The following is a 25,989-nucleotide window of genomic DNA, read 5'->3' as shown; positions in this document are numbered from 1 at the left end:
ATGTCAAGTTTTTATCATAAGTAACAAACTAAACTCATTAGGCTATTGCAAAGCCCAAGGCCCTAGTAGCATTGCTGTCATCATTTCCTCTATAAATAATTAGCCTAACCTTTACTTTTAGAAGTAAGCCTTCTATAACCTTAGAAATAATATATATTATAGAAAATGTAAAGGAAGATATTTCAAGAACACTTCCTACAGTATATCACAGTATTACCCACAAATAGCACCAGCTTACAAACACTGCATTTAAAGATTTTCATTTATTACTAGTAGGCTACTTATGGATTTAAAGCAAGAAATTAAATTGACACTAGAACAAGATTAGGTATCTGATTGGTCTTATACAAATCAAAACAGCATCATCAACATATTCTAGGTCTGCTAAATTACTACCACCAATCTAGTGATTTTTAAACGGATTTTGAGCGAAGCGAAAAATCTATTTTTGGGTGAGATGGCCATGTCGTCCTGATGGAAGTTCCTATAGGGTAGCTTCCTTGGGTATATTACAACTACGGCGATATTCCCAGAGAATTTACCTTAAGGTACCCAGAATTCCAACTCCTGGAGCGAATATCCCTAATAAAAGAACCAGGGATATCGCGAAATATCAGAGGACGTATTCTTGACACGCCACATGGCAATCTGCACCCCGAACAGAGATAACACTTCGAAGGGGTCAATTGGCAAGAAAACGAAAACGAGAAAGAAAAGGAGAGCCGCTCGCAAGGTATCTCTCCTCTCCTGTTTCGTAAGCGTGCATTGCGCCGCTCACGGCGCCATCTGTATTCGTTATAGCGATACACGAGGTGCTACAGATACTGTATGTAGGGAGGGGCCTACAGCCCTTTCATAGAAAAGGAAGGACGGGTTCATCAGGACGACATGGCCATCTCACCCAAAAATAGATTTTTCGCTTCGCTCAAAATCCGTTTTTTGTGCTCAAGCCATGTTGTCCTGATGGAAGTATACCAGAGCATTACTGTATCTGTGGATTCTCAAAACGTGCCGTACTCCCCGGAGGTATTTCCCCGGTCGACTAGACCTAGAGACCTAAGATGTTACCGTTATACATCTTTTCAACTAACCATAAACCATGTTAGTGCTTCCTGCCCCCTACAGGGAAGAGTCCTACTAGACTCTGGAAAAGTCTCGAAGAGTACATATACCTATGTATGAATAACAGACAAGCCAATATAGTGGTCTCACCCTATATCATGTAAAGCATAGTTTGTAAAGAACCACTGCGTCGATATGAAATATCGACCAGTTCTCCCTTCAATACCGTATTGGACAAAGGTTTACATCCGAGTAGGAGGAAACTTGCATATCCGCCACCGTCCCCTTAGGGCGTGGAGTCCTCCCGCTAAGGGAAAGCATAAACCAATGCAAAAATTGCTTGCATAAAGGAACAATCTATTAGAATTATCCCAGATAAATATACATAGTAAGAATGCTCAATTATTATCAATAAATTGACACAGGTGAAGGAGACGCAAAGTTCGCAAGAACTAGTTTATTGACAAACAATAAATGAAACAGGTTAACAACAATTATATATATATAAGAGGAGGATAACCAAAAAATTAAGCATAAGCATGATAGTAAACAGAAACTTGTTTATCCGAAAGAAAAACATTAGCGCCACTTTTAACATACCGAGGTAACAAAGTTGTAAAAGTCTGTGTTACTAATCGGTCACATTAGCGTTAGAAACGCTCGGCACACATGTCTGCACTTATGCTGGGTTCACCTTTGAAAGTGGAACAGTCAACGTGGGCAACCCGGTGCCCTCACACTTAGTTTGTAGAACAGTATGTAACTACACACTCACCCTGGAATTAATCGTCCCAATTAAATCCACTGTTCCTCGCAGAGTTAAACAGCAGGGTTAATGACGCAACCCACTGCTACCACAGACCTCTTTAGTTGCTCCACTTGCTTCGCATAGTGACGAAAGAACACTCTGGAAGACTTCCAGCCAGTGTATGAACGAAGACGTTCAAAATCCATACAATTAAAGAAATTTAAAGATGAGGCAACTTTCCTCGGATCGTGACCTGCGGGTGTACTGTCAGGATCCGCTCTGCGAATAAAATATGTGATTTTCGCCCTGAGTTGTTTCAGTGATAAATTTGAGCCTGATGTTTCTCCCCTGAATAGCTGACCACCCTTGAAGTCTGAAGTTCTACAAAGATAGACCTTTAGGCATTCTACTGGACATAGAGATGCATCTTCTTTCAGAGGGCAGATTCTCCAGGGACCCCACCTGTTGGTATGTAACTCGTTCTTGGCGAGAAACGTAGGATCCGGAAACAGGTTCAGCTCTCCCCCATCCAAGAACTGAACACGACCTTCCTCTCTCGAGAGGGCTACAATCTCACTAACCCTGGCCCCGGACGCGAGTGCAAATAGGAAAATAACTTTTTGGGTCAAATCCTTTAACGCACACTCCTCATTGTTCAACAGTGAAGCGAAATGAAGAACTTTATCTAAAGACCATGAAATGGGCTTTGGAGGTGCTGAAGGTCTGAGCCTAGCACAGGCTTTCGGAATTTTATTAAAAATCTCGTTAGCGAGGTCGACCTGGAAGGCATATAGAATGGGTCTTGTCAAAGCAGATTTACACGTTGAAATCGTGTTAGCTGCCAACCCTTGACCATGGACGTGGATGAAGAAAGATAAGCAGAAGTCCGTCGAGATCTCCTGCGGATTCTTCGCCTTGACAAAGGCCACCCATTTTCTCCAAGATGACTCATATTGCCTTCTAGTAGATTTGCACTTATATTCCTCTAGGAAGTCTATGCTGTCTTTCAAAATCCCGAAACGCTTTCTCACCGCTAGGGAGAGAAAATCATGAGCTGCAGGGTCCGGGTTTTCTGTAATGAAACGCAGACAGTCGACTTCTGGACTCGCTGGGTCAGAACTGGATCTGGTAGCGGTAGAAACTTCAGCCGTAGTTCCAATGCCAGAGGGAACCACACGCTCTTCGGCCACTTGTGAGCCACTATTGCCGCTACTCCCTTGAAGGATCTCAGTTTGTTGAGGACCCTCAACAGAAGGTTGTGAGGAGGGAACAGATAAATCCTGGACCATCTGTTCCAGTCGAGGGACATCGCGTCCACTGCTTCCGCCAAGGGGTCCTCGTACGGGGACACGTACAGGGGTAACTTCTTGTTGTCTTTCGTCGCAAAGAGGTCTATCTGCAGTTCTGGGACTTGACTCAAGATGAAGGAGAACGATCCTGCGTCTAGGGACCACTCCGACTCTATCAGTGTGAACCTGGATAGAGCGTCCGCTGTCACATTGCGGACTCCTTGAAGGTGAACTGCCGACAGGTACCACTTCTTCTTTTCCGCCAGTCGAAAGATGGCCAACATCACCTGGTTGAGAGGTGGTGACCTCGATCCTTGTCGATTCAAGCATCTCACAATCACCTCGCTGTCCAGCACCAACCTTATGTGGATCGAGCGACGCAGGGAGACTTTCTTCAAGGTAAGGAGCACTGCCATAGCTTCCAGAAAGTTTATGTGAAATGTCTTGAATAGATTGGACCAAGTCCCTTGGGCCTTCTTCCGATGAGAATGACCTCCCCACCCCTCCTTCGAGGCGTCTGTGTGAATAGTCAACGAGGGGGGAGGTGGCTGAAGAAGTACCGACTTCTTTAGTTGTCTGGTTTGGGACCAAGGCCTGAGAAGAGTACGTAGACGAAGCGGAACTGGTCTTCTCAGATCTCAACGCGTGTTTGATGCATAACTTCTCCAAACTCCGGTTGCATCCTTTAGCTGTGCTCTTAGCACCGGGTCTGTTACCAAAGCAAACTGGAGAGAACCCAGCACTCTCTCCTGTTCGCGTCTTGATATCCTTTCGGAATCCAGAAGTCTCTTGACAGAACCAGCTATCTCCTTCCTCTTCTTCGCCGGGATGGAGAATCAGTGTGACACTAGGTCCCAGTGGATTCCCAGCCACTGGAACTTTTGAGATGGAGTAAGTCGAGACTTTTTTCTGTTGATCTTGAAGCCTAGATACTCAGGAACTGGATCACCTACAGGGAAGCTTGCAAGCATTCTGTCTTGGATGCTGCCCACACCAGCCAGTCGTCCAGGTAGGCTACCACCTGGATTCCCTTTAGGCGTAATTGTTTGAGAGCTATGCTCGCAAGCTTCGTGAAGATCCTTGGGGCTATATTTAGCCCGAATGGCATGGCTCTGAAGGCGTATAGTCTTCGTTGTAGCTTGAACCCTAGGTAGGGGGAGAGTCGGCGATTGATTGGAACGTGCCAATAGGCGTCTGACAAATCTATGGAGACGGTAAATGCTCTCTTGGGCAGTAAGGTCCTTATGTGTTGCAGCGTTAGCATCTTGAACTTGCAGTTCACTATGAACTTGTTGAGTGGCGACAAGTCCAGAATGACTCTGAGTTTTTCCGAGTCCTTCTTGGGAACACAAAACAGCCTCCCTTGGAATTTGATGGACTTTACCCTTCGGATCACTTTATTTCTCCAACAGTTCTTGAATGTACTCCTCCAGAACGGGGGTGGAGTGTTGGAAAAATTGAGGGCACGGGGGTGGAGTGCTGTACCAGCTCCAACCCAGTCCATTCTTGAGTAGGCTGTGGGCCCAGGGATCGAAGGTCCACCGATCCCGAAAATTCTGAAGTCTCCCTCCTACCGGTATCATCTCACTTCGACTGCTGTCCTGAGGTCTTGCCTCCCTGACCGCGACCACCCCTGAATCCCCTTCCCCTTGAGGGGCGCCTAGACGAGCCTCTGGCTGCTCCTCTAGGCTTTGCTCGAAAGGTAGTTGACTGCCCTTCGAACGTTGGGTTAAATGCCGGAGACTGCGTCGACACGGCTTGGGGTACCCACTGGAATGTGGTCGGGGTTTGTGCCACCATCTGGGGCACTGAAGGCATAGGCAATTGCTGTTGCTGTCTAAATGGCTTGGCTGGCCGAGAGGGTAGCCTAGTCCTCTTAGTCTTCCTCTTTGGTTGGGGACCCTCATCCGGGGAAGACTTTCTCTTGATAGACAGGCCCCACTTCTGGAGAAGGTTTCTATTCTCCGTGGCAGGCTTATCCACAACCTCCTTGACCGCTTCGATAGGGAAAAGGTCTTTGCCCCAAATGTTGGAGGAGATTAGTTTCCTTGGCTCGTGCCTCACCGCAGCCGAGGCGAACACAAACTCCCTACAAGCTCTCCTCGCCTTGACAAAGCTGTAAAGATCCCCTTGACAAAGCTGTAAAGATCCTTTGTCACTGTGGCCAGATGAGTCTTGGCCACTACCATGAACATCTCATGGACCTTGGGGTCACTAGCCATTGTCTCAAGAGTGGTTTGAAAAGACATTGAGGCAGCCAGTCTTTCTTTCGTCTCGAGCTCCCTCCGCAAAAGAAAGTCGGACAGCTTAGGGAGGTTCTCACCGAACTGACGTCCGGCAATATCAGCCTCCAACTTCCCGACTGAGAAGGTAAGATGGACGTCCTTCCAGTCCTTGTGGTCCATAGGTAGGGCCAGAGACAAAGGTTTACACTCCTCCAAGGAGGGGCATGGCTTGCCAGCCTCGACTGCCTTTAGCACAGCCGCAAACCCTTTCTGCAAAAAGGGGAAGGCTCTAGCAGGAGAGGACACAAAGGAAGGGTGCTTCTTACTCAAAGCACCAACCTTTGAGTTCGTGAAGCCCCTCTCTTTCATCGAGGATGAAAGCAAAGCTTGAGCCTTAGCATGGTCCATGACTATGACCTCCTTCAGCTCTGTCTCCTCCTTTGAAGCTGGTTCCTTCCTCAAACGGACATAACAGTCCGGATACGACCCTTTGCTGGGCCAGAATTCCACCTCCTCCAGGGGAACTGAGCCTAACTTTTCCGACATGACGATCTTTCCGACCGTCATCGGCATGTGCTCAGCATATCTCCACGGGTTAGCATCTGAGCACAAGGGAAGGTCTTTCACGTTGAGCCTCTTCTGGGGCCCACGTGATGCTGCAAGTTTCCGCATCTGCAGTTCCATTGCAGCCGCCTTCTCATTATTCTCCCTCTGCATCTGTTGGATCATTCCAACGATGAAGGAGAGGGTCTGTCCCAGCTCTACTGGGAGAGCGGACGATGTTGAGGGAATAGGTTTAGGGACCTGAACCGGGGCAGCCAACACTTCGTCGACCTCTTCCTCTTCAATGTCTGGAGCCTGATCTTCATCCTGGTCTTCTGCCAGGAGGTCCTCTTCCAGACGCTCGGACACCTCCGACATCCTGTCGTCCAACTGGATGTCCTGCAGGGCGACCGCGACTTCAGCATCCACCGGGATCTGAACTACGGGGATCTCCACTTGAGGTTGGGGAATCACTGCATCAGCTGACGCTCTGGGGAAAAGGTAAGCCCTCATCTTCTCACTTGGAAGATAAGGTCCAGAGGTGTTCTTCTGGAAACCCCTTACCCAGGTACGAAGCTTCTCCCTTGCTATATCCCTTGACTCCGCCGTCCTAGGGGAATCAAAAGCCTCAGCAACCAGGTTAGTGCACACGGTACATACCTGCGGGTCCCAATACCGGAGATCACCTTTGGAGACAGCGCATGCTGCGTGCCTCCTACACAAATCATGTCCGCAGAAGTTCTTGCTGCGGACGTTGCAGAAAACACTTCCGCACTTCGGATGGTCCTCCTGTAAAGAGAAGAAATTTCCATGAGTATCAAGTGAACTACGTATCACTGGATATACATAGTATCATAATAAAACAGAAAGGAAAGACACACACTTGTGTTTCCCACACAGTCAATTGCTGCAACCTTCCAGATAATAAAATCGTATGGTTAATCTGTCCTAGAGCAACCAATGAAAAATTTCCAGAGGAAAACAGGTGTAGCTCACACCTAAAGGATGATTTTAAAATACTGGATAGTAGACAAGAAAGAACTCACTTTCTTTATCTGTAAGGCAACACCAAAGGGCTGTGCAAGACAACACAAAAATGTTAGAAAACACAGTGTTGTAACAATACTATACTATAGTTTTCTCCCTACAGTATATACTATACTGAAGAATACTGGTACAGTATAGAAGGTAATGTGCCGGCCGGCACTCACCATAACTAGATCTAAAGTATACTACTTAAGAGCTATAAGGCGGCAGAACGCTGGTTGAAATGCATGTGCCGGCCGGCAGCAGCAAGTGCCGGCCGGCAACTACACAAGGTAGCACCCGGCTGCCGGCCACCACTCGTAGCGACCGGCAGACGATGGCGCGATAATAGCCGGCCGGCAAAGGTATACAACCGATGCCGGCCGGCAGCAAAAGAACCAGAGAACTCCGACTGCCCGGCTGCCGGCCACTTAGGCCGGCAGCCGGCTAGGGTACAACACTAGAGGAAAACAGAATGGATGCCGGGATAAGAGACTGTACTACCTCAAAGCCCGGCAACCCAAAAGAGTGCACATAAGGAAGGGGAGAATATAATTCAGGCTTCCTGACCAATGCCATCTGGCTCTACAGACAAACATGGATGAGGGACCAAGAGAGGTCCGGGCAGCACTCAAAGTAGAAGGCCTTTGCCGGGCGGCACACACTGCCGGCCGGCAAGGGACTGAGTCAACTCCACATCCTAATCTATGCTAGGTACAGATGTAGAATGACGGACAGTAATGCAACGGCTAGGCCATTACAGAGGAAAGAGGGGGAAGGGACGAAGAGGGTCCTACCAACCTTGCTTTAGTAAAGAATCACCCGCAGCCAAGAAAACTCATCTTAGCCTAAGGGAGATCCGAGGAGGGAGGCCAGCAATACTTGCCAACCCCCACAGAACCAAAGCAAGGAAGGTGTTGCTATTCCCAGAAAAAGGATCTTATCCTCGACACCGAGAACAGCAACATTGGACTAGTCTGCTAGATCACAAGAAGAAGGAATCATCTCGTACAGAAACCTTCGAAAGTGACCTAAGGAGGCTAAGCCTCCTATGTCTGTGTCAGTCTAGCGAGGGAGTCTCAACCACAAGCCAGACATAAACAGACTCAGACTAAGAACTCTGATGTTCTGCCCCCTCTCTGAAGCCAGACTTACTGGAAACAGGAAGGAACAGCAACACCCTAATACAGTTGTAACGAAAGTTAATTCAGATAAACCACTAGGGTTAAGCCCAAGGCTTAAACAGAGGGAAAGGGATTGCACACCTTCTCCGAAGAAAAGAGAGCAACCGGGGAGTGTGAGAAAGTATACTAAGGCCCCATAGGCAACTTAGCCTTGGCGCCAAGAGAATCGATTAACTAAATCACCGAAACTCACTCGTATACTATCTTGGAAGAAATCAATATAATCTTAAATGTATAAAACTGCCTAAAGCTTCAATAAAATTTTAAAACACTCGGAAATCTGAATATCATGCAGGAAAGTACTAGGGCCAAACGACTAGGCTACACGGTCTAGCATAGGCCAGAATTGGCGAATCCTTCACCAAGACAAACAATACTAAAAGCATCATATAAAGAAATCCTATGTAACGCTAAACAGCTAAAATTATTAAAGCGAAACAGCCGGGAACGTCGCTCTGGCTAACTAAATAACTCATACCTAGCGAGCGACAGTGTCCAGGACGCCTCCGGTAGGCAACAGCTCTTGTAACAAAGATATTACTCTTAACCACTTTAAAAATTACCAAGAGCCTACATTTATACATAAAAGAAATAATACTCAACTTATCAGAGGCAGAAGAAGTTGGAGAAAGCATAATAAATCGATTAAATCCAAGATTTTGCGAGAAACACAGGAAAAAACACCGAGTTGTTAAGCTACGCAAAAAGGAATACAGATGGCGCCGTGAGCGGCGCAATGCACGCTTACGAAACCTTGCGAGCGGCTCTCCTTTTCTTTCTCGTTTTCGTTTTCTTGCCAATTGACCCCTTCGAAGTGTTATCTCTGTTCAGGGTGCAGATTGCCAGGTGGCGTGTCAAGAATACTTCCTCTGATATTTCGCGATATCCCTGGTTCTTTTATTAGGGATATTCGCTCCAGGAGTTAGAATTCTGGGTACCTTAAGGTAAATTCTCTGGGAATATCGCCGTAGTTGTAATATACCCAAGGAAGCTACCCTATAGGAACTTCCATCAGGACGACATGGCTTGAGCCCAAAAAATGTATTATTTTATCAATGTATAGAAGACAGTTTCAAAGGTAACCATTTTTCATGTTGAATAAAATTTCCCATCTTTTCATGTTTAAATAATAAAAATTAATAAATATACAAAAAAAAGTAGCAATTTTCCCCCTAAAATTTCATGTTTTGAGAAACCAGGCTTCAAAGTTTTTTTTTTTAGATTGGTTGAATAAAACTTTAATATGCATAAAAATTGTCTTATAGCTGTAATTTTCCACACCACTGGGGATCATAAAGACATGATCAACATATTTCATTGTTATTTACAAAGGATTAGATAGCCCTTCCCTCAATCCATTAGTATATATATTCTACTGTACTCCTCATGTTCCATAGGGCCACATGAGTGAAACGTTGCTAGCATAATATAGTATATTCTCATCTAATGTATGTACAGTACCTTTCTGGAGAAATTTTACTTATTATGCATATTTAGTTGTTTGACACTTTAGGCATCTTTCAATATATCCGTAATATACATACATACATATACCAAGGCACTTCCCCCAATTTTGGGGGGTAGCCGACATCAACAAATGAAACAAAAACAAAAAAGGGGACCTCTACTCTCTACGTTCCTCCCAGCCTGACAAGGGACTCAACTGAGTTCAGCTGGTACTGCTAGGGTGCCACAGCCCACCCTCCCCCGTTATCCACCACAGATGAAGCTTCGTAATGCTGAATCCCCTACTGCTGCTACCTCCGCGGTCATCTAAGGCATCGTAGGAAGCAGCAGGGCCTACCGGAACTGCGTCACAATCACTTGCCATTCATTCCTATTTCTAGCACGCTCTCTTGCCTCTCTCACATCTCTCCTCCTATCACCCAGAGCTTCCTTCACTCCATCCATCCACCCAAACCTTGGCCTTCCTCTTGTACTTCTCCCATCAACTCTTGCATTCATCACCTTTAGCAGACAGCCATTTTCCATTCTCTCAACATGGCCAAACCACCTCAATACATTCAAAACCACTCTAGCTACTAACTCATTTCTTACACCCATTCCCACCCTCACTACTTCGTTCCTAACCCTATCTACTCGAAATACACGAGCCATACTCCTTAGACACTTCATCTCAAACACGTTCAATTTCTGTCTCTCCATCACTTTCATTACCCACAACTCCGATCCATACATCACAGTTGGTACAATCACTTTCTCATATAGAACTCTCTTTACATTCATGCCCAACCCTCTATTTTTTACTACTCCCTTAACTGCCCCCAACACTTTGCAACCTTCATTCACTCTCTGACGTACATCTGCTTCCACTCCACCATTTGCTGCAACAACAGACCCCAAGTACTTAAATTGATCCACCTCCTCAAGTAACTCTCCATTCAACATGACATTCCACCTTGCACCACCTTCCCTTCTTGTACATCTCATAACCTTACTCTTACCCACATTAAACTCTCAACTTCCTTCTCTCACACACTCTTCCAAATTTTGTCACTAATCGCCCAAGCTTCTCTTCTGTGTCTGCAACCAGTACAGTATCATCCGCAAACACCAACTGATTTAACTCCCATTCATGGTCATTCTCGTCTACCAGTTTTAATCCTTGTCCAAGCACTCGAGCATTCACCTCTCTCACCACTCCATCAACATACAAGTTAAACAACCACGGCGACATCACACAACCCTGTTTCAGCCCCACTCTCACCGGGAACCAATCACTCACTTCATTTCCTATCCTAACACATGCTTTACTACCTTTGTAGAAACTTTTCACTGCTTGCAATAACCTTCCACCAACTCCATATAACCTCATCACATTCCACAATGCTTCCCTATCAACTCTATCATACGCTTTCTCCAGATCCATAAACACAACATACACCTCCTTACCTTTTGCTAAATATTTCTCGCATATCTGCCTTACTGTAAAAATCTGATTCATACAACCCCTACCTTTTCTAAAACCACCCTGTACTTCTAAGATTGCATTCTCTGTTTTATCCTTAATCCTATTAATCATTACTCTACCATACACTTTTCCAACTACACTCAACAAACTAATACCCCTTGAATTACAACACTCATGCACATCTTCTTTACCCTTATATAGTGGTACAATACATGCACAAAACCAATCTACTGGTACCATTGACAACACAAAACACATATTAAACAATCTCACCAACCATTGAAGTACAGTCACACCCCCTTCCTTCAACATCTCAGCTCTCACACCATCCATACCAGATGCTTTTCCTTCCCTCATTTCATCTAGTGCTCTCCTCACTTCATCTATTGTAATCCCTCTCTCATTCTCATCTCCCATCACTGGCACCTCAACACCTGCAACAGCAATTATATCTGCCTCCCTATTATCCTCAACATTCAGTAAACTTTCAAAATATTCCTCCCATCTTTTCCTTGCCTCCTCTCCTTTTAACAACCTTCCATTTCCATCTTTCACTGTCTCTTCAATTCTTGAGCCAGCCTTCCTTACTCTCTTCACTTCTTTCCAAAACTTCTTATTCTCCTCATATAAATGACTCAATCCCTGACCCCACCTCAGGTCAGCTGCCCTCTTTGCCTCACGTACCTTGCGCTTTACTTCCACATTTTTCTCTCTATATCTTTCATACTTCTCTATACTATTACTCTGCAGCCATTCTTCATTAGCCCTCTTTTTCTCTTCCACTTTTACCTTCACTCCTTCATTCCACCATTCACTGCCCTTCCTCATGCTGCCTCCAACAACCTTCTTGCCATACACATCACTTGCAATCCCTACAAAATTTTCTTTTACTAACTTCCACTCCTCCTCTAAATTACCAGGTTCTCTTACTTTCACTTCGTCATATGTCATTTTCAACCTTTCCTGATATTTACTTTTTACCCCCGGTTTTATTAGCTCTTCAACCCTCACTAGCTCCCTTTTACATCCACCTACTCTATTCCCCCACTCTTTTGCTACAACTAATTTTCCTTCCACCAAAAAAATGATCAGACATACCGTTAGCCATACCCCTAAACACGTGCACGTCTTTCAATCTTCCAAACGTTCTTTTAGTTATCAACACATAATCCATTAATGCCCTTTCTACTACTCTTCCATTCGCCACTCGTACCCATGTATACTTATTTTTATCTTTCTTTTTGTTAAAGCTATTATTTATCACCATCTCTTGCTCAACACACATATCTACCAGTCTCTCACTACTCTCATTTTCACCTGGTACGCCATACTTCCCAATGACACCTTCTACCTCTCCAGCGCCCGCTCTAGCATTTAAGTCACCCATGACAACTACATAATTCCTTCTACCCAGTCCTTCTACACACCTAGTTAATTCATTCCAGAACTCATTCCGCTCTTCTTCACTTTTCTCACTACCTGGCCCTTACGCACTGACAAACGCCCAACATTCCCAACCCAACCTAACCCTTACCCACATTAACCTAGATGATATCTCCTTCCATTCCACTACTTTACCTGTCATCCATTCACTCAGCAATAAAGCCACACCCTCTCTCGCTCTTCCCCCTTTCAATCCCAGACACTCTACCAGACATTTCACCAAACATCACTTCACCCTTTCCTTTTATCTTTGTCTCACACAAGGCCAATACATCCATCCTTCTATTACTAAACATACATCCAATTTCACATCTTTTACTCTCTATCGTACTACATCCACGCACATCCAAACACCCCAAAACTAGAGTGCGGGGAGCAGTCACTCTCCCCCCAGCTCCATCTCTTTGTCGATGTCTCACAGGATGTAGATACAGGAGAGGGGGTTCCCAGCCCCCTCGTCCCGTCCCTTTTAGTCGCCTCTTACAACATGCAGGGATAACGTTGGCGCTATTCTAATTGTTTTTATGCCCCCGCGGCCACAGGGGGCCTCTAATCCGTAATATAAATATTGTAAATATATAATAGAGCAGACAAACAAATACAGCCTTCAAAATTTTTGTAGAGATCAGTTGAATATTCTTTAGTATACTGTAAATATTTATGGGCTGTAAGCATTAAATTTCCTCATCACTGGAGACATAAGGACATAATCATCATATTGCTGGGTTAATTACCAAGAAGTGGCGATTTCCTTCCCTCAAATCAGAAATATATACGCTACATGTACAAAATGTCCACATTAGTAAGATAGTGTTAGCATAATATACCCTCGTCTGCATAATTTTGAGGCAAATCTTACGCCTTAGGTGTACTGTATTTAGTTATCATCTGGCACTTTCTGCATCTTTTAGCATAACCATAATATAAAAATGTTAAATATATAAACAAGCAGGCAAAATATGATGAATATAACTTAGAGAAATGTACAGTTTAGCAAACGTTCATTTACAATACCACTGAGAAAAGAAGAAAATGATAATTGCTTCCTGATATTATGAGAAAATTGTGCTGTTGATATCCATGGGATAATGACAAAAATATTTTCCCCTCAAATTCTTGAAGAAAAATACAATAAATAAATACCCTTCAGAAAAAGGTTGCATAAGGGATCGAATATGCTTGCATAATACTGTATAAGAAAAGGATGTTTTAGCCATAAAACAATTTCTCATTAAAAATACTATATGAAACATGAAACATATGTGTTCTCTAGCCAAATATGCAAAAATCAGAATTTCCAAAATTCCAAGCAGAGGTCATGAGTCGCACCCTTTAAAGACTAAACAAAAGTAGAATAAAGATGTATAGCTAGTCTTGGAATCAGCCATCTCTGAATACTTGAGGGAAAGACAGCATCAAAACTTACCTTAAACAACTTATTAGGTAATTTTTTTACCTCTAAAGTTACATATGACTTAAAAGGGATATTTTTCAAGACATTCAGGATATAGCTCAGTGCTCTCGTCATTCTCATTTTCCCGTAAAAAAAAAAGAGACTTTAGCATAATGCACTTCACACCAGTTGCTTATAACTGGTATGGAAGCTGCTACTCATTTACTCAGGTTCAGGATTGAAGGAAAGCCTTTGTAACAGTGCCTCTAGTATACATGCAATGTATTTTATTTTTGCATATTTCTTTATTTTATTTTATTTGAATTTATGGAAGGTTGTTAAAAGGAGAGGAGGCAAGGAAAAGGTGGACGGAGTATTTTGAAAGTTTACTGAATGTTGAGGATAAGAGGGAGGCAGATATAATTGCTGTTGCAGGTGTTGAGGTGCCGGTGATGGGAGATGAGAATGAGAGAGAGATTACAAGAGAGGAAGTGAGGAGAGCACTAGATGAAACGAGAGTAGGAAAAGCATCTGGTATGGATGGTGTGAGAGCTGAGATGTTGAAGGAAGGGGGTGTGACTGTACTTGAATGGTTGGCGAGATTGTTTAATATGTGTTTTGTGTTGTCAATGGTACCAGTAGATTGGGTTTGTGCGTGTATTGTACCACTATATAAGGGTAAGGGAGATGTGCATGAGTGTTGTAATTCAAGGGGTATTAGTTTGTTGAGTATAGTTGGAAAAGTGTATGGTAGAGTACTGATTAATATGATTAAGGATAAAACAGAGAATGCAATCTTAGAAGTACAGGGTGGTTTTAGAAGAGGTAGGGATTGTATGAATCAGATTTTTACAGTTAGGCAGATATGCAAGAAATATTTAGCAAATGGTAAGGAGGTGTATGTTGTGTTTATGGATCTGGAGAAAGCGTATGATAGAGTTGATAGGGAAGCAATGTGGAATGTGATGAGGTTATATGGAGTTGGTGGAAGGTTATTGCAAGCAGTGAAAAGTTTCTACAAAGGTAGTAAAGCATGTGTTAGGATAAGAAATGAAGTGAGCGATTGGTTTCCGGTGAGAGTGGGACTGAGACAGGGATGTGTGATGTCACCATGGTTGTTTAATTTGTATGTTGATGGAGTGGTGAGAGAGGTGAATGCCGAGTGCTTGGACGAGGATTGAAACTGGTAGACAAGAATGACCATGAATGGGAGGTTAATCAGTTGATGTTTGCGGATGATACTGTACTGGTTGCAGACGCGGAAGAGAAGCTTGGCAGATTAGTGACAGAATTTGGAAGGGTTCGTGAGAGAAGGAAGTTGAGAGTTAATGCGGGTAAGAGTAAGGTTATGAGATGTATGAGAAGGGAAGGTGGTGCGAGGTTGAATGTCATGTTGAATGGAGAGTTACTTGAGGAGGTGGATCAGTTTAAGTACTTGGGGTCTGTTGTTGCAGAAAATGTTGGAGTGGAAGCAGACGTACGTCAGAGAGTGAATGAAGGATGCAAAGTGTTGGGGGCAGTTAAGGGAGTAGTAAAAAATAGAGGGTTGGGCATGAATGGAAAGAGAGTTCTGTATGAGAAAGTGATTGTACCAACTGTGATATATGGACCGGAGTTGTGGGGAATGAAAGTGACGGAGAGACAGAAATTGAATGTTTGAGATGAAGTGTCTAAGGAGTATGGCTGGTGTATCTCGAGTAGATAGGGTTAGGAACGAAGTAGTGAGGGTGGGAACGGGTGTAAGAAATGAGTTAGCAGCTAGAGTGGATGTGAATGTGTTGAGGTGGTTTGGCCATGTTGAGAGATTGGAAAATGGCTGTCTGCTAAAGAAGGTGATGAATGCTAGAGTTGATGGGAGAAGTACAAGAGGAAGGCCAAGGTTTGGGTGGATGGATGGAGTGAAGGAAGCTCTGGGTGATAGGAGGATAGATGTGAGAGAGGCAAGAGAGCGTTTGAGAAATAGGAATGAAATGGCGAGCGATTTTGACACAGTTCCGGTACTCCTTCCTGTTTCCTCCGGTGCCTTGGATGACCGTGGAGGTAGCAGCAGTAGGGGATTCAGCATTATGAAGCTTCATCGGTGGTGGATAATGTGGGAGGGCGGGCTGTGCCACCCTAGCAGTACCAGCCGAACTCGGTTGAGTCCCTTGTCAGGCTGAGAGGAACATAGAGAGGAGATGTCTTTTTTTTTTTTTTTTTTTTTCATTTGTTTGATGTCGGCTAGCCCCCATGAAGTGCCTTGGTATATGCATGTATGTATTTGTCTTTTTCCCTACATGTGCTATCAAAGTTATTTATCTTTCCTATATATCTTTCTCTGAATAGACATACTCGTAATCCTTCTATTTTTCTTTTAAGTCTTCTTCATAGTAAGACTCATTCTGGTAGTAAAAGTAGTACTTACATTTACCTGCTAATTTTGATCTTTGATGAGCTAGTGGCCAAGTTTACAAAGAATGTAATGCACCAACATAAAAAAAAAAAAATGGTGCAGCCAATAACCAACAACATTAAAATGTTAAAAGAATCATACAATGTGAAAAGCCTTTCACAAATTAAAAACTAGTTTGCTTAAGTGCCCTTTTTTTAGCGGCTGGATGGATATAAGGACCCGGACTAATAACTCTGTCTTCTGCCTTGCAATGTGTTGTCTAAAATAGTGACTTGGAATGCAGAAGTGCAAGGGTTAAGTTGGAGGCTGCTTTGCGAGATTATTTTGAATCTGTAAGGTGCTGTGAACATTAAGAAGCCTTACTGAATGGAACATTATTACCACTACACACAACTTAGGAAATCAAGTTGGTGTTAGCAACTGGGTAGGGAAGATCAGAATAACAGCCTACAAGGGAAGATTTACTGACCCTCTGAGGATAAACAAAGGAAGCTAAATAAGTTAAGAGCTTTGAATCCCATCACTTTCAATACTTGGCTGGAATGTTATAATTGTCACCCTATCTACTATAAACAACTAGCATAGCCTTTTCTGGATTTCCTCCTGAAGTGAAAGCAAGTTTCTTTAGCACTCAACTTGAAACATACTTTATTTCTAAGAAACAGTGAGGTAATTGGACTCCTCACAATAGTTTAAATCACAGTGCTATCCCTATGCAGTAATCACTAACAAATTCAGAGGAGGACAGCTTAAAATGCAATCAAACTTATCAGTCTGGAAGAAGTGTATGTTCAGTAGAACCAATGTCGACAGAGAAACTGAAATAACAAAGAGGCCCTAGCACTTTTCTTCTTGCCTTAAACCGCTCGAGTGTCTCATTACTTTACTAGAGACGTGTCTATTGAGAGGAAAGCAATTGGGAATTTTTGTTGATAAACTGCATTTTTGAGACAAAGCAATATAAACATCATGGGAGGTTTATTAAAATAAATACTTGACCTTTAAGGTATGTCAGTGTGCATTGTAATCAATTTGACACGCATGCACACACATCAATCTATCTATATACAGTATGTATATAAATAGGTAATATATATATATATATATATATATATATATATATATATATATATATATATATATATATATATATATATATATATATATATATATATATATATATATATATAATTAGATAGATAGATAGATAGATAGATGAGAGGGAGAATTTAAATGTTGTAGTATTTTAGACATGATTCAATTGAAAATAAAAATTAACATTTCTTTTCAGTGCTGGAGTTGGTCGGTCAGGTACTTTCATTGCTATTGACAAACTGCTATTCACCATGGAAACAACAGATGAAGTAGATATTTTTGGAATTGTATATAATATGAGAAGGGAACGTGTATCCATGGTACAGGCAGAGCAACAATACATTTGTATCCACCAATGTCTGTTATCTGTATTACATCAAAGGGATAAAGAATATTCTCCAAAAGAAATTCACGATAATCCGGGTTTTGACGGTAAGTTTTTAGTTTTGATTTTTATGCTCTATTTAGCAGTTGTTTGTAAAGGGATTAATTGCTGGGCAGATTGTATGTTCCTTTTGAACATCTTGTTTATATCTATGCACATTGTTCATTCAGATCGATTTTTTATTGTTCTGGCTGCAAAATTTATGCTTGTGCTGTCTAGATGTTATTGTAAATTAAACATTCTAATGGCATTAAGTTTTATCAGACAGTTTTCAAGACTTGTCAAAGCTAATGTATCTCATGTACTTTTACCATTTTGAAAAATTTAAGTACAGAACATTAGACTGATAACTAAAGTGTTCATCTGGGGTTCACCTGTGCTTCTCTGATGAAGCACTCTACTTTTCAACTTCAAACATTAAAGAGTTAAAATAAGTCTCACTCTTCATTACTTTGATAGCCTTCACCTTAGTATGCTATGGTCTGGGATGCTCTCTTTGAGACTCTATGGTAAACTATATCAGCTAGGTGATGCTTCACATCAACTGTCTAATTCAATCCAGCCTGATGTGCTGGCCTTTATTAGAATGATTCACATATTTGATTTTAGGAGCTTTTTGTTTATTAGATCAATATAAATGTATCAAAATGTCCTCTGATAGATTTAAAGATTAATTTGTGTGAAAATTTTCAGTTAATAGGCTTCTATTAATTGTAAAGTCCTGCCTTCTCTTTGTTTCATGTGGGGTATAAAGTGATTAAAAGCTTAGATGTTTGACACATGCAAAATTTCCAAATAAGCTTATGAAAGAATATGTTATGCTAGTTTCTGAAAGGATTCATAATAGGGATATAATAACTTATGATTAGTTTTCTTACAAATAATATTTTACATTATTATTCAGGCTCATGCACTCTAACCACAAGCAAGAAAAAATTCCTTTATAGATAGTATATACGAAATAAGCAGTGTCATTAACAATCTATAATCTATGAACACAATAATCAAGAACATATACTTAGTAATCGACATAATAGTTACATATATGAACTTCTGAACATGCGATTAAAAAATATTTTTCATTGAAAATAAAAAAAAATACGCAATGCAGCATAAAAGATAGTGATCTCCAATTTATTCAATAAACCTAGAGGGAGGAACAATAGTGATAGCACCTCTGGTTTGTACTCTATCATTTACTACGTCATTTCATGTGTTTTTACTAACCAGTGTTCTTGACCTACATAGGGGTTTACCTTGTCTGCATTTACCAAAGTTATATATTACAGTGATATTTTATAAGTGAATTTATCTTAGTTTTTCTTACGAAACCTTGAATTTGAAATCTGATTTACTCAATGAACTTTAATTACAAAATCCCTGTCATGAAGGCATATGCAGTCATCTATAATTTGCAAAAGTAAAAAAAGTTCATTTTGATCAGTCAGATCTGATTCAGGTATAAGCATGACTCCCATTTAATTAGTTTTATGTGTAAATATATATTTTGAATGTCTAGCCTTTGATGATAATCTCATTTGGTGGCTCAGGGCTTAATGGTATGCAGATTTTTGGTACTGGATCTAAGAAAAGATGATGGTCAGCATACTTGCCAAAGCATATCAGGCGTTTGTACACTCCGGATTAAAGCATCCAATTTTCTACTGGGGTAATCAGCTTTCTTAGTAAATTGCAAAAATTTAGTATGGTATTGATGAACTTTCCTTGAAATAAGTAGCATTACAGATTTCAGTTTCTTTAAATAGATTATGTAAAAAGTGAGAGAAAATACCATGCTGATTTTTTATACTTTTATCCTAACTATTTTGTATTTTGTGTGACATGTACTTAGTGTTATTTTGCATTAACAGGTAGATAGTCATAAAAATAGCTGTTGATGGGCGAGATGCTAAAATATATTTTAAGACCCTTATATTTCAGGGTATGTAAAGTTTTCTTTTTGCCATTAATAGATAATTTGGTAAAGCTTTCAGCCTTGGTCCATCCATCTACCAATACACTTCCCCCAATTTTTTGGGGTAGCCGACCAAAAAACAAACAACGAAAGGGGACTTTTCTCCTCCCAGCCTGTCGGGGGATTTTGCCGAGTTTGGTTGGTGCTGCTAGTGTGCCCCATTATTCACCATAAATAAAGCTTCATATGCTGAATCCCTTACTACTGCTACCTCAGCGGTCACCAAGGTGATCGGAGGAAGCAACAGGGCCTGTCGGAACTGCGTCACAATCGCCCACCATTCATTCCTATTTCTATAGTGCTTTTTCGTCTCTCACATCTATTCTCCAATCTCCTGGAGCCAGGGCACCAGCCACCCGTTGGGATACTACCGCTAGAGAGTTATGGGGTCCTTTGACTGGCCAGACAGTACTACATTGGATCCTTCTGTCTTGCTATGGTTCATTTTCTCTTTGCCTACACTTACACCGAATAGTCTGGCGTATTCTTTACATAATCTCTGTCCTCATATACCTGACAACACTGAGATTACCAGACAATCCTTCTCTTAAGGGGTTAACTACTGCACTGTAATTGTCCAGTGGCCACTTTCCTCTCAATAAGGGTAGAAGAGACACTTAGTTATGGTAAGCAACTCTTCTAGAAGGACACTCCAAAATCAAGCCATTGTTCTCTAGTCTTGGGAAGTGCCATAGCCTCTGTACCATGGTCTTCCACTGTCTTCAACCCGAGTTCTCTTGCTTGAGGGTACACTCGGGGACACTTCTATTTTATTTCTCTTCCTCTTGTTTTGTTAAAGTTTTTATAGTTTATATAGGGAATATTTATTTCAATGTTGTTGCTGTTCTTAAAATATTTTCTTTTTTCTTTGCCTTTCCTTACTGGGCTATTTTTTCTGTTGGAGCCCCTGGGCTTATAGCATCCTGCCTTTCCAACTAGGGTTGTAACTTAGATAATAATAATAATTCCTGCACCTAAACCTTGGCCTTCCTCTTATACTTCTCCCATCAACTCTTGAATTCATCACCTTCTTCAGCAGATGGGCATTCTCCATTCTCTCTACATAGCCAAACTACTGCATTACATTCATATTTACTCTGCTAATTAATTTCTTACACTCGTTCTTACTCTCGCCATTTCATTCCTAACCTTATCTAATCGAGATACACCAGCCATATTCCTCAGCCACTTCATCTCAAACATATTCAATTTCTGTCTCTCTGTCGCTTTCATTCGCCACAACTCCGATCCATGCATCACAGTTGGTACAATCCTTTTCTCATACAGAACTCTCTCTACATTCATTCCTAACACTGTTCTTTACCAAACCCTTCACTGCCCCTAACACTTTAAATCCTTCATTCACTCTTTGTGCTTCCACTCCACCATTTTCAACATACTTAAACTGATCTACTTCTCAAGTAAAACTCCATTCAACATTACATTCAACCTAGCATCACCCTACCTTCTCGTGCATCTTATAACCTTACTTTTACCCATATTAACTCTCAACTTCCTTCTCTCACACACCCTCCCAAACTCTGTCACTATTTAACCTAGCTTCTCCTCCGAATCTGCTATCAATACCATATCCTTCGCAAACAACAACTGATTCACCTCCCACTCATGATCACTCTCTTCTATCATTAGTTTCAATCCTCTACCAAACACTCAAGCATTCACCTCTCTCACAACTCCATCAACAGCGACATTGAAGAACCATTGCGACATCATACATCCCTGTCTTTCCCACTCGCGTTGGAAACCACTCACTCAATTCATTTCCTATCCCAACACACACTTTACTGCCTATATATAAACTTTTCACTGCTTGCAACAACCTTCCATCAATTTCCTTTAACCTCATCACACTTCACATTGCTTCCTTATTAACTCTATCGTAAGCTATCCATAAATGCAACATACAGCCTTGGTAGTAGAAGTAAATTTCATGGAAACAATATATTTTTATCCCACCACCCTTAGGCATCAATATTTTAAAAATATTTAACCAAACGAATATGTATGTAAATAATTGTTTCCTGAAGGCTATTTTGTGTAGTGAAGCTAATCTTGGCTTGCTTCTGATACAAGGTAATTTAGTAATTCTATCATATTGATCGCAGTAAGAATCCAGAACTGTATTTTTAATATTTGGATCTGGAAGTCCACTACTATTTTATTTTTATGGACTTCCTTTGGTAGTTCGTTTGGATGAAGGGACCAAGGAACTATATTAAGATATTAACTAGAAGAAACAAGATCTTGTAAAAATTACATTTCATATACACCTATATGAACAATATTTAAATTAATAACCAGACACAGTATATATAAATATGTACTTGCACTTAGGCAATGTTTCTGAGATCTACCACAATAAGTGCAACTTGGTATAGAACCGGTCATCATTAGGAGGAAAAATAGTTAGGTTCAATTCTCATGCCTGGATGCATACAGTATTAGCACACTGAACTCTACCTTAGATCAAAAGTAGTCTGGGACACTTGGCCAGTGGCTGCAGTATATCTGTATATTTGTGATGGTCTGGGGCACATTCCAGTTTCAACTACATAATTTAACCAAGCATGATCAGTGTTTTATTATTCAGATTTACATTTGTTTCATGTTTAGCCATTGTGCCCATTTATAATTACAGTATTTGCTATTGCAATGGATGTAAGTGCAACTTTCTTTCTAAATTTCCTTGCACAAGTTACTCAATATTTACCATCTCCATCAAGTTAGAGTATGTTATTTAGTGTTTCAGCTATAGAATCTGCAAGTTTCCACATCAGTTTTTTTTACTTGTTTTGAAGTTGAACTGCATTTGGACTCCCTTCCTCTTAATGTGACCATGTTCATTGATGCCTTGCTGAGAAGCTAGGAATTATATACTGTACTCTATTATTCTTTAATATAGGCTTGCTGTGCTACTGCTAATTTTAAAAGTCTTTTCTATTGACCTCTTCAGTGTTCTTGTATGCATTACTGGGGGTTATTATAATTCAGTTTGTCAGCATGTTTGACTTGTTATATCAATAGCCAAAGTTCTTATCTTATTGTAGTTATGGTATTTCATGTTTGTGGGTTTCTAGTATTTTTTTTTTTTTTTTGCAATTCACCTCCTGGCTCTTAAAAGAGTTGACACATGATTTTACCTATTTTTGGAGTTTCTAATTGGGTTTCTCTCGGATGGTGTTCTCCCCAAGTTGAGTGCTTTTTGAGTTATTCTCTATTTTGTAAAACCTTAGCTATAAATTAGTTACCGAGCATTACACCTGGATGGCTGATATAATACACAACTAGCCTAGAATAGAATTCAGTTTCTGATCAGATTACTAATTTCTCATCTTTTAACAATGTACTAGATCTAATTTACTTTTCAGTAGTTCTTCATCTCTTTTTGTGATGATTTATTATTCTCCCTAGTACAATATTCCTATGAAACCCTTCTTGTTGTCATGTCTTGTTCTTGGTGATCATGAGAAGTAATTTTCACTGCCACGAATGATGTTACTTTCTGGTTACTTTTCCCATTATGACCCACTCTTGCCATATGTTTCATAGCCTTTTGGTCACTCTAATCGACCTCTATTCAAATCCTGATTTTCTGGTGACAATTGCTATGATTGTATGATTGCAGTATGAACTCCCAAGGAAAGACTTCTTATCAATATATGTATAGGGTAAAGTCAATTATTTTTAAACATCTGGTAAGAGAAAGTATAAATACAGTATAGGCGAATAGCAAATTGGTAACTTCGGAAGGTTCAGTTTTATGAGTAGTATATCATGTAAAGAGGAATTTCATTTTACCCTAATTGAGACTTTTAATGAAAAGGCAATATCCACAATGTAAATACATAAAGTTAATGTCCACGATGCAATATTAAAAGAGGATCTAGGTTGCAGGGTTAGTTGCAATGAGAGTTTAATGGCCAAGACCATCTATTAATGCTCCACATACTTCCACTTATGGCTAGTCTAAAATATGATGTTGCTTTGCATTGTATATTGTATCAGAAGAAGATTTAGAAAATGGCCTGTACCTCCAGGCACCAGATCTGGATCCAACTAGGTTACTCCCCCCTGCCTGAAACTAAATGTAATTGGATGAAAACAATTTTATAAATCCTGTAGAACATTTCTGGAAGTGTAATTATAATACATAATGCAAATTTATATCTGCATCAAGTGAATTATTTTCACATATAGAATTTGAAGGGAATATCCATCCTGAAAATTTATAAAACCACATAGAAATGCATTTTCCTCCAAATAGCTTATAAGATTTGTTTATGAAAAATATATTTTCAATTGAAAATAGTTCAAGCTTTCAAAATAAATTGTATTTTTCCTAGCTATACAACCCTGATTCACTTAAATGGGTTACTCCTACTTCCATTTTCTATGACCAGACAATAAAAAAAGAAAAAGGGCTGTGTTGCATAAGGAAGGATTAGTTACCCCACAGCTGGGTAGTGTTATGCGTGGCTGCTGGTAGACTTCACTCTATTTTGGTCAATGACTTATGGGGTGGTTGAGGCAGGACCTTTGCTTAAATGACTTAGATTTGTATAGCTAAGAAAAATACAAAATATTTTTTAAATTTGTAAGTTATTCCAATGCGGATACAAACTTCTGAGTCATTTAGATAGGAGTCTTTCCAAGGTGAGTGAAGTCAAAGTTAATAGGTATTCACTCTCTTTATGACAGTTATATGTAGAGATAAGCAAGTGAATACGTCAACACAGTCCAACCAGCTCGTAAAGAGGCAGGGTTGTAGTGTCAATGTACTTTAGTTTCAGTCTAAGGCAGAGATAAAGCCATATGAAAATCAAGCATCAAATATAATCATATATAAATGAGAACGTGTTATTCTTAGCTGCATTAGGGTGTCATCCAAGCAAGTACTCTAGATCTGTCTTGTGAGTACTATCAGACTTGATCCACATTAAATTTATAATGTAGAGAATTAACGGATGCATGATGAGCAATTAGGTATCCTGTAAGAGCTTAAGCTAAACTATTTGTTGAGCTGCAACAATAGAGCTTAAAGAAAAAGTGTTTAAAGATCTGTGAGAACAATCTTTTCGGCAGTGATCCGTTAAAGTGTTATGTCTTTTTCTGACAACAGCTCTCGAACTTGGGCTACTGAGTGGTTCTTGCAGAACACCAGGGTTGCAGCAAAACCATGAACATCATGTGCTCTAAATAGGGGCCCTTTGTGATACTTCCCCCAAGGATTTTTATGCTCTCATAATGGTTTCTCTTAGCCATGGAGGAAATAAATTTTTGTGGATACCTTCTTATTGGAGAGGCCTGTGCTCACAAATAGGTCTGGAATCTTGGGTCTAAGGTAGGTTGTTCTTTTCAGATGCTATCTGACTTCCCTTACAGGGTAAAGTAAAGCTTATCCTGGTCATCAGTTACCTCTTTTGAGGAACTATATCGTGAGTCAAATCTAGCATCATAAACTACTGGATCTTGAAGTTTGGCCACAAACTCTGGAACATAAGAAATTGATAGTTCCTTCCACCCTTTTGAATATGACATTAGTTAGGATAGACCATTTATTTCACTTACGTACTTGGCTGAAGCTAAAGGCAAGGAGAAAGGCGAGATCCCTGTCTAAAGTTTTATGTATGCGTTTTAGGTAAGATATATTTTTATCTAAAAGTAATTGAACATTAGGAGAAGAAAAGAAGAAATATTATAAGGAGGCGAAAAAGAAAAAGAAAAAAAAACTTCTAGCTGGAACGGGGAAAATCTCACTTGAGGAAATGTATTGAAAGAGGATTATCAGCAACATACATTTACAACAAAATTGAAAAAGAAAAAAAGATACAGTACAATGATATGAAAATGCAGGTTTACAAAACCAGAAGGAGTGACATGAATATCTCCTTACAGATCCTCTTGGGAATCAATCCTGTAAATATTTAATCTATATACATATAAGTATAATTAAAGACCAACCTAACTGTATATATTTGGGCTAAATTCAAATGCAATTTGAATTGTTGCTTGAGTTAGGATCAAATGGTTTATTAGACAAGATTATTCATCTGACCTGTCTCTGCATTCTCACCTGTACATCAGAAAGACAAAAAAAATTATGTAATATATTAAAAGAGACTTGTTATCCTCAGTGCTACACTCAAAAGGGACGGGTAAATATTATATATAGTAACTTCCTAAAGCCATGCTATAGAAATCTACATATTATAGTTGAACGCAACAGTGTGTGTACGTTGCTGTTGCCTGGGTGGTCCAATGATCTCACTAAGCAAC

The 25,989-nt window shown here is 40.6% G+C and overlaps 1 protein-coding gene across 2 annotated transcripts in view; it reads left to right on the top strand.

Annotated features, from left to right (window-relative positions):
* The window catches only part of LOC137624318 (tyrosine-protein phosphatase 10D-like), a 335,629-nt gene that overhangs the window by 292,249 nt on the left and 17,391 nt on the right, over positions 1–25,989 (top strand). Inside the window, exons 28-29 of one of the 2 annotated variants that reach the window (XR_011040718.1) lie at positions 17,529–17,764; positions 19,268–19,386. Coding sequence is in view for 1 of the 2 variants with exons in the window: in XM_068354980.1 (XP_068211081.1) it covers positions 17,529–17,764 (236 nt within the window). In the remaining variant the exon portion in view is untranslated. The remainder of the gene's footprint in view (positions 1–17,528; positions 17,765–19,267; positions 19,387–25,989) is intronic. The other variant, XM_068354980.1, reaches the window with a different exon arrangement.

The sequence above is a fragment of the Palaemon carinicauda genome, chromosome 31 (assembly GCF_036898095.1).
Source record: "Palaemon carinicauda isolate YSFRI2023 chromosome 31, ASM3689809v2, whole genome shotgun sequence".
NCBI lineage: Eukaryota > Metazoa > Arthropoda > Malacostraca > Decapoda > Palaemonidae > Palaemon > Palaemon carinicauda.
The sequence above is the reverse complement of the archived record's forward strand: the minus strand, read 5'-3'. Positions and strand labels throughout refer to the sequence as shown.